Source organism: Syzygium oleosum, unplaced genomic scaffold, assembly GCF_021117445.2.
Source record: "Syzygium oleosum isolate NSW1041296 unplaced genomic scaffold, Sole_v2.1 Sole_v2.07, whole genome shotgun sequence".
Lineage (NCBI taxonomy): Eukaryota > Viridiplantae > Streptophyta > Magnoliopsida > Myrtales > Myrtaceae > Syzygium > Syzygium oleosum.
Window position 1 is genome coordinate 342,533 of NW_026607491.1, and position 9,615 is coordinate 352,147.

The window sequence follows — 9,615 nt, forward strand, 5'->3', positions numbered from 1 at the left end:
ATAAATTATCACTTTTATGGTTATTTCAATTAAATTAATTTGATTCGAATTCACAAATAAATTAATAAGCCTAGAATGAATTTACGTTTTGATCCCTAATTTATGGAAAATGTTTAAAATTGACCCCGGCATGTCGGGATGCTGGACTCGCGTATCGTTGGCGTGTCCGGAGCGTTGACCATGTGTTGGATGTCTGACACATGTTGACCACGTGTCGGTTGCGCGTGGACGCGCGTCCGACACCGACACAAAGGCCTATGGAGAGTGTTCGTGCTTCCTAGGAGGTAATACTCATGCTGACTAAAAGATTTCCTTCCAGGATCTGGGGAGAGAGTGAGGATCAAATGGGAAACACAAAAATTCTTGCAGAAGCCAAGAATTTATGGATGAAACTCAATCTCCGAGGGGCAATCCTTACGAGCCTATCTCTGCAAGTCTTTCTCATCTTTTTTGCACCCATGCGAAAGAGGTGGTCAAACTGGTGGTTCGCGACTCTCATGTGGTTAGCTTACTTGGTTGCCGACTCAGTCGCTGTCTATGCCTTTGGACTCATTGCCAAAGTCCAAATCGTTGGTGGTGGTACTTCAGATTCCGAGGTCGATGCATATGGCGACCTTCTGGCATTTTGGGCTCCATTTCTGCTGCTACACCTCGGAGGACCCGACACCATAACCGCTTTTGCGCTCGAGGATAATGAGCTGTGGCTGAGGCACTTGCTTAATCTCTTATTCCAGCTAGGCACTGCATGCTATGTGTTTTACCAATACCTCCCCAGCAACAAGCTAACTGTCCCGACCGTCCTCGTGTTTATTGGAGGAACCATAAAATATATAGAGCGAACACGTGCTCTGTATCTTGCCAGCTTCAGTAAATTCCGTGGTTCCCTGCTTCCGTCTGTTGGTTTTGACCGGGATAGCCATGCTCCGATAGAGATGATGCAGGAGCCCAATATCGAATCCCGAGATGCTGGAGAGCAAAATAAAACCGATTTGGACGACAGAGAAGTGATAATAACCGCATTTTTTTACTTCACAACCTTCAAAGGCATCCTTGTGGAACTCCCCCTCCACTTGAGTCAAATGAACGAAAGTTTCGAATTTTTCGGGAGGATGATAACTGCAAAGGATGCTTTTCGGGTCATTGAGGCTGAGCTCAACTTCTTTTATGATGTTCTTTATACCAAGGCTGCCGTGGTTCAAAGTCCAACAGGGTACCTTTTCCGAGCTATCTCAATTGGTTCCGTCGTTACTGCTTTTGCACTTTTCTATGTCCTGAACAAGCATGGTTTTCACGAATATGATGTACGGATTACATACACCTTGCTCCTTGGAGCTGTTGGCCTGGAATTTGTAGCTCTTGGTAGGCTCATTTGCTCTGACTGGACAATTGCACTTTTAGGGAGATTCAAAAAACATCGTATAGGAAGCACCTTCGAGAAGTTCCTCCTCAAATTCAAATCCGAAAGGTCACCATTTGCATTGCATATACTACATGCTAGGTGGTCTAGATCAATCTTCCAGTACAATTTGATAGATTCTTCGCTGAGAAGGTCGCCGAGAAGGCCACCAACACGGATTGAGAAACTCCTTGGTCTCATCCCTCTGGGCGCATTGTTTGATGACTTGAAGCCTGGACGAGTAGAACCATACAGTGACAAATTACGTGAACTGATTTTTGATGAGCTGAAACGGAAGCAATTGGTTGCAAGAAATTTCGAAAGCAAAATGGAGATATGTGCTGCTCGAGGTGAATGGGCTCTGGAGCATTCTGAAACAGAGCAAGATTGCACAAACTTGCTTCCATTCGTCTGTGATGTCGATTATGATGAAAGCCTTTTACTGTGGCACGTTGCCACTGAGCTCTGTTACAATACTGACCCTGATGAAACTAGGAACGATCGTGTAAACAGTAAGGTCTTGTCGGATTATATGCTTCATCTTATGATCAAACGACCTGATATGATGTCTGCAGTGGGTGGGTATGGCGAAATAAGGTTCCGGTACACTTGTGATGAGATGGACGAGTTCATCAGCAAAAATCCCTCTGATGGGAGCAAAACAAAGATATCGAAGGAAAGAGCATGCCAAAGTCTCCTCTCTGGTTTTTCAAAAGTGGAGCCACGTCTACAGGAAGGAAAGATAATCAGATCTGTGCTTGCTAAAGCGTGTGCTCTCGCTAGGGTATTGCAGAATATTGAGAAGGAAAAGAGGTGGAAGATCACGAGTGAAGTGTGGGTGGAATTGCTGGGGTACGCTGCGATCCATTGCCGACCTTACAATTATGCTCAACAACTGAGTAAAGGAGGAGAACTTGTCACCTTGGTTTGGCTATTGATGGCACAGCTTGGCTTCTATCGACATTTGCGAGTAGCCGTGTCTCCAGAGACGGACCGATTGCTCGAAAATACTTGAGGGTAAAGTTGCCGAATCGGCAAAGGATGAGGGCTCCTACCCGCAAATTCCGCTGAAAATTCTAATTGCTGGGGGATCTCACCTCGCCTTTTTTACCACCTTTTGTTTAGCTTCTTCTTGTACTAATAAGCGTGCTGCTGATTTGCTCTTGACTGCACATTGTCGTTAAAAGTGTCCCTTCCCTGTAAACTCCTCCAGCTGTTCGATTTCCATAAGATCCTGCGATTCCGTGCACTTCCGGGAACCAAATGAGAGAAGCTCGTGTGGATTACATCCGAGTGCTCTGATTTAAAACTCGGATCGCAAGTTTAATATTGTACCGTTAATAGAAAGTAACATTTCTAAGTAAGAAATTATTGAATGTCGGTCACCTCGTCGAATAAAGATATATTGCGACTAAGCTGAATTTACTATAGCGGCAAAATGTGTCGAACAACACGCGATCAAATAATAAAATAAACACAAAAAAGAAATAAATCGGACGTTGAATTTACGTTATTCGGTCGACACAACCTACTCCACGGAAAGAATAGCACGGAATTCCAACAAAAATCAAGCGATACGATGGAGATTATAACTATCCTTGAGTCAACCCAAACACTTTCGGTATTTCCCAAACCCTCAACTTTACCCAATAGCTCGTATGATATTTGGCCGTCACAATTACTTGCGAAATAATCTCTCTCAATCTCACAAAGTAGTACACAAAATCTTACCCCTTCAATGCCGTCGAATTGATTCAAGGTGTAATTCACGAATAAGCGTACCTTTAGGGCCCAACTATTGCACACGCAAGGCACACCACTATGTACCAGCGACATGAAGACCAGAGCCCAAGATTGAACATAAAAATGGATTTCCAACTAAATTAGGAAATCTTGTGGCTGACTTCTAAATTAAACGAGGAAAGTGGTTTTCTTGTTTTGTTAGCAAAATTAGTCTTGGACTCTTTTAGCATGTCACGTACGAGAGTCGCACAACAGGTCGAATTTTCGCGCACTATTAGATCATGTTTCATTGAAGGGCTCAAATTCAATATATATTTTAACAATCTCGACCTTGACTCAATATTTAAGTCAAGTCACAATCGCTTCGCTGGAACCTGATAACTGCTACTCTCCCACGGCCCCTCATGGGCTCAAGTGCCATAGAGATCTTCCAAGTCCAAGCTACACTTGAATTTGACTGTAACCGTGGACTTTATCAAGACACCAACTCTACCTACAACAGTAACCGCCACACAAGAATTTGCGGACACAACCACCGTTGTGTCAATAGCCATCAAAAGATTAAACTTTGATCTTGTCAATCTGGCGAGGCCCACACCAGATCTGGGCGAGGGTCGCCTCACCCTTGATTGTCCGGAATATTTAGCCGGAATAAAAAAATAATTTAAAATTAAAATTGTCTTTGGACGAAAATGCTCTTAATCGGTTGGAATATTTAGTTGATTAACAACCGGCAAGGTCAGGCCCTGATTTGAACTGTTGTGGCCACTTTAGGCCTTTATTTAACAACTTCAAGTCCATATTTGAGAGAATGGGAGCATTTCAGGTCTTTATTTGGAATTTCCCCAAAGAATGAATATGCATATAACACCTCTTGTTCTCTTTCCTTTTATGGAGGAGTCAGGACGTCTCGTATATTAGCGAAAGGGTTCTCTTTCCTTTTATATGGTTCATTCTGTCACCATTGCGATGTAGACACTATCTTGCAAAAGGTTAAAAATAAGAAGAAAAAAAAAATAAAGAAAAAGAGTGGTTGGACCGTCTTGAATGAGTTGAACATCTAAATGATTCATTAATTGGAATAGTGAAATCCATGTCCCACAATTTTGGTGCTAATATTATTTAATCGATATCGTGAACTTGATAATTAGGTGAAGCATCCCTCGATGGGCTTCTATCATGAAAGGTGTGTAAGAACTTCTTTGCGAAAGATGGCTCTTTTGTTTGTTGGGAGTGTAAATTTTCTAACCCAAGCTAGATTTTATGGCCATTTATTTATAATGTTAGCTAATGAGTAAAAGCATCACTAACCCCATTAAAGAATGATGGAGGTGGCTTATGATTATGAATAAAAACAGTTACTTAGCCTGTGTACTAAAGGTTAATCATTTGTGTTAACAAAATCTCCTTTTTCAGATTGTAAATTTTGGAGAAAGATCCGATGTGCTCCCTCCAAAATCTTCGGCTAATTGTTTAGGACGCGAGGACATGAGCGATTCGGGGGCTAGTTTCTACAGGGGCGACTCTAACTTATTAGGTTAAGTTTCAAGAAAATAGTTTCTTCGTCCCATTTGGTATAAACAATATGAAGCAATTTTTGTTTATTGGTCAAGCAATAACCGAAACGATATAACCGAAACGAGCAGCCTAATATACAAACAGAAAGCTGCATCAGCTTTTCGCTTCCACAAACCATTTCCAGGCTCAGAATGGAAAAGACCAAGCAAAGGCTGCAGCATGTTAAAAAATAAAATTTATGGAAAAAAGCTTCATATTGGTCAAGCAAGAAACAGATGATCTGTCACACCCGGCAACATTCCGAAAGCAGAGAAGCAGGAAATCTGCGTCCAAATGCTAATAATGGGAGATTTTGAAGATATCCATTGCAGATCCTCTCGGTGCTGGACTACTCTCAGTCCTCGCCAAGGTCACCCTCAGATAAGTGACCTTTACAGTGCCCATAGCTGAAACATCAAGCTACACACGGCCAAGACTAATGGATCTTAAATTTTTCCTAACAGTCGCATAGTAAAGCAAATGCCGCTAAAATCCATCCCCAGAACACTACAAAAGAAGAGACCATCTAGTTAAGCCATTTCTTCCCATCCATAGCTTCGCCACATCACGCACAGTCGGTTTCTTTCCATATATTCCAAGAACGGCATCTCCATAAACTTCATCCTCTTTTAAGGACCTGAGAATTGGATAATTGCGTGGAGGGGAATACTCGAAGCAAACAGGAGGCAGGCACTAAGCAAATAATTAATAATATCCAGCCACATGTACAACTATACCTGATGGCGCGTGACACCACTGCTTGGAACACCATAAACAGCGCTATCTGCGTACGCCAAAGTCTGCCATGGGCTGTTAAAATATACAACCAATTTCAAATCTCTGAACAAATTTTGCAACCATAAGGCGGGCACTGCTCGGCTTAGCTAAAGATCTAATCAAGTTTGATCTACATCGTTGCATTTTATATCGTAAAAGAAAATAATACCTTTCTTCAATACCATCAACATTCCCTTGGATTATTCATCCTGTTGCTGTATCGCCCTCAAATTTCAAAGATAGATGGCGAAACTAACAGAAGCAATTAATGCAGAACTGGAAGCACCAATGCATAAGAATTTGATAAAGCCGTAGCTGCTAACTATGCGGAGGCATGGATGGACCTATAAAAGTTACAGACAGCAGCGCGTCCAGCAATTACACCGTGAGCTCCTTCCAGCAATGCCGCCTTCACCTGTATACACAAATATCCATGAAAAATTGGTGAGTCACGAATGTCATGTCAAATGATGGTGCTAAAAAGTTTTACCAATAAGATGATTACACAAACTCAAGACAAAATGGCAGTTTCCCCAGCCAAAGTATTTCCAAATCAAGATCTCAATCTATCCATGAGCTACTCAAGGACAGCTTAATTAGTTCGATTTCGATTAAGTTTGAACTGCGAGATAATTACGTTGAGTCAGCTTGAGTTCAATTTTTGAACTCAAGTAGCTCCTGAGCCTAATTTCGTAATTAATCTTTTGTTTTGATTTCATCGCAAGACATTTAAACATAACAAATTATCAATTATATTGTATTTATAAAATTTTAGTTTGAGCTCAAGCTCGTGTACGGGCTTGACTGAGCGGAGACTCATCTTTCATAAGATAATTGATCGAGTCTCTATTATTCAATACGAGTTGAATTAAATTAATAGTCTGTGTCAACTCAACTCAGCTCCACTACGTCTTAGATTCAGACGTGCATAGAAACACAATTACAAATCAAACTTTCCATTGGGAATGTGAAGTACATAAACCAATTTCCACGTTCATAACAGATTGATTAGCAGTTGGATTATATGATAAGCTGAACATACTGTACTGTTTCCCAAGCACCATAATTAAACCATTTAAGAAAATTCACGGAACGAAAAATAACAAACACATTAAAAAAGAAGAAGAAAGAAACAAGAAAACAAAGAACTTTGGAATCCGACGATTGTTAGCAGGGCTGATGCCATCGAGTAGTGCCTTACGAGAATGTATAATGAAATGTCTCGTTGGTGAGAGAGAAGAAACCTCATAAATAAAACCAGCTGTAGAGTAATCAAGCACCATAAAGTTAGACATAAAGGCATCAGGACAGCTCACTTAAAAGGTTATGATTTTACTGAAAACTATAGTGCAAAGAATGGGGTTGTAATGTGGCCAAATGAGCAAAATCAGACTTTATGAAACTTATACAGCAGTTAGTCATCTTTGGTGAAATGCCCTTGAAAACAAGTGAACCGTTTCCAAAAAGAAGGCAAACAATTGTAGTCGAGAAACTGTTAATAATTAAATATTTGTGCAATTAATATTGCTTTTGGTCCGTAAAAGCAACCCTTTTGCAATAGTTCACACTCGTATTGGATAAAGCCATCATAGGCCCAGCCTAGCAAAGCTAGTGCTTCGTAGTGGCGCTCCCTCAACCTTAACTCTAATCCTATAAGGAAGGCTCGATGCAGAGCAGTCGTAATTCAAATTAAACATCGAATTTCCTCTACGTGACCTATACAATGCCCATAGCTGAAACATCAGCGATAAATGGCCTACACGTATGGATATTAAATTTTTCCAATAATGTTCGTCGATGCCTCCAATTCCAGGCCAAGTGTAATGCGTGAACAGTGTCCGTTGTGATTTTTCAAATTTCTGTTTGTTGTTGATCAGGTTTAGTGCAGAAGGTTGGGGACCGGATTTGCATTGCATCGAATTTGTGCTGCGGTTGGTATCCTGGTTGCTCGCTGTCTAAAGTTCTGAACTAGTGTTCGATTTTGTTTCATGCGATTAATTTGCACATTTGTTGCGAAGGAATGAAGCTACTACATTGAGGTTTGATCCTGTTCTGAACTGTATTAACTCTGTCCACCGTGTGATGCTTTAAGATAATATGTTGTCCTTGCCTAAAAGTAGTTGTGAGGCCTCTTGTTAGTTGGAAGACTTGGCTTTTGCTCTTATTGATCAGGAAAGAATAGAACCTGTAAGACAATGAAAAAGAGAGAAATGTGAATGAGGCTAAAGCTAAAATTGGAACCAAACAGCGTTAAAGCATGAAGGCAAGAAGCACTAGATGACAAAAGAACTCTCCCCCTGTCTCGATCTCGACTTCAAAATGGTAGATCATCAGGGATGCTAGACGGTGACGGGTGCGACGACAATGCTTGAATGAGAAGAAAGGTTAAAGATAAAGAAGAAAGGCCAAAGTGTGATAATTAAAGAATAGAACATACATACATCCCTGACAACAGCCAAAGTGCTCGAGTTTTCATGCCTTTAATTTACAAATTTCTATTTGTTGTTGATCATGTTTAGTGCAGAAGGTTAGGGATCGGATTTGCATTGCATCGAATTTGTGCTTTGGTTTGGTATCCTAGTTGGTCGCCGTATGAAGTTTTGAACTAGTGTTCGATTTTCTTTCATGTGACTAATTTGTGTAATAGTTTTTCTAATATGAGTTACATTAATTGATATTGTAATTTATTGTTTTACGGAGTTGGTCTAATAAGGTAAGATATAAAGTTTCTTAAATAGTCTAATATGGGACTGGCTAGTGTGAGCTGAGTACGACCCGGCTCGTGATGAGAGGACCTGGCAACATTCCTTCCTTTGTTTTGTGCTCATTTCCAGTTTCAAATTTAAAGCTGCATCCTATTTCCAAATTTGGATCCATTTACAATCTAATAAGCACCCCAAGCACCTTCAGGTCCTACCTATGTCTTGCCTACCGTGCAACGTAACAACCGTGAATTACCTTGAGGTCTGGTCTCAACAAATACGACACACTCATAGCTCAGAATCAACTATAGGATACGAGACGATAAAATAAGGAAAGGAAAGGAAGCTACATCTACATACGCAAGAGAGCGAGTCTATTACCATTTTGATAGAGGACTTCAAAGATGTAGCGACATTTGTATTAGTTTCAAGTGAAGTACTGGGCGCCTTCACTTCAACCCAATCGTCTTCACCAGCATTCAAATTAATCTCATTTTTGGATCTTTCTACGGCAAACTCATCCATAGAGTCCCCACGAGAAGCGAGATTAGCTGCTTGAGGAACATCCCCGCCAGAAACTTCGTCCCTGACGACAATGCCGCATCGAACCGTACAGAGATACTCATTGCCCGCCCGCTGCTTGGGGGCGTAGTATATCTCGTAAACTCGAGCAGTGCTTCGGACATAAACTTGGCCCACATCGTGTCGCTGAGCGAAACTAACTGCAGCAAACGAATCCTTTGTCACTCATAACCGCAACTAAGGCACTGAAACAATTCTTCTTCGAGGCTTAAGCAAGTAATGATCGGGCGGTCGAGGTGAAAAGTACACATAAACCACCACTACATCACATTAACACGAATCGTTCGAAAGCTACTGAAGCCGCTAATCGATGGTCTGACTCGTGTGCTTCAAATCAAGGACAAAAAGAATATAATTCAAACGCAATAAAAGATGAAACTTGGAGAAACCCCGCGACCGAGCGACTGCATCTCGCCTCATAGTCGTGACTAATTACTAATTCACTACGCGAAAACGATAGAACCCACACACCAGCACTCGGGAAGCGAAGAGTGAGCCGGAAAGGGCTTACCAGTGATCTCGCAGGGGCTGTGATCCGGCGAGGGAGGGCGCAGGAGGAGAGGAGCTCTCGGAGCTGAGCCGACCGCGCCGTCATCGATCGGAGAAAGAGGCGACTCGACGGTCATGGAGTCGGCCAGACGGCCGGCTGAGACGATCCAGCTCGTCGCGACGCCGCTCCAATCGGTGTCTTCTCCTCCGGCGACGATCGAGCCCATGATTGATGGATTCTTCAAACTGGGAAGCGATGGAAATCGCTCGGCGGCGGTCGCGATTTCGATGGAAATCTGGACGGAAGGAGGCGGAGGCGGAGGAGGTTGGGAGCGTGCGATCGACGTCTAGCGATCTCAGATTTCTCAA

General features: G+C 42.0%; 2 protein-coding genes across 2 annotated transcripts; one reads left to right on the plus strand and one right to left on the minus strand.

The window, feature by feature from the left end:
• The first annotated feature begins 344 nt into the window (after positions 1 to 344).
• Positions 345 to 2,411, plus strand: LOC130138593 (uncharacterized). Its single transcript, XM_056313056.1, has one exon. It carries the CDS (start codon positions 345 to 347, stop codon positions 2,409 to 2,411), a length of 2,067 nt encoding a protein of 688 aa, XP_056169031.1.
• A 5,889-nt stretch (positions 2,412 to 8,300) lies between these two features.
• On the minus strand, positions 8,301 to 9,615 carry LOC130138683 (uncharacterized). Its single transcript, XM_056313530.1, has 2 exons — positions 9,269 to 9,615; positions 8,301 to 8,897 (listed from the first exon to the last, which is right to left on the minus strand). The coding sequence occupies exons 1-2, from the start codon at positions 9,471 to 9,473 to the stop codon at positions 8,464 to 8,466; spliced, it is 639 nt and encodes a 212-aa protein (XP_056169505.1). The 5' UTR covers positions 9,474 to 9,615; the 3' UTR covers positions 8,301 to 8,463.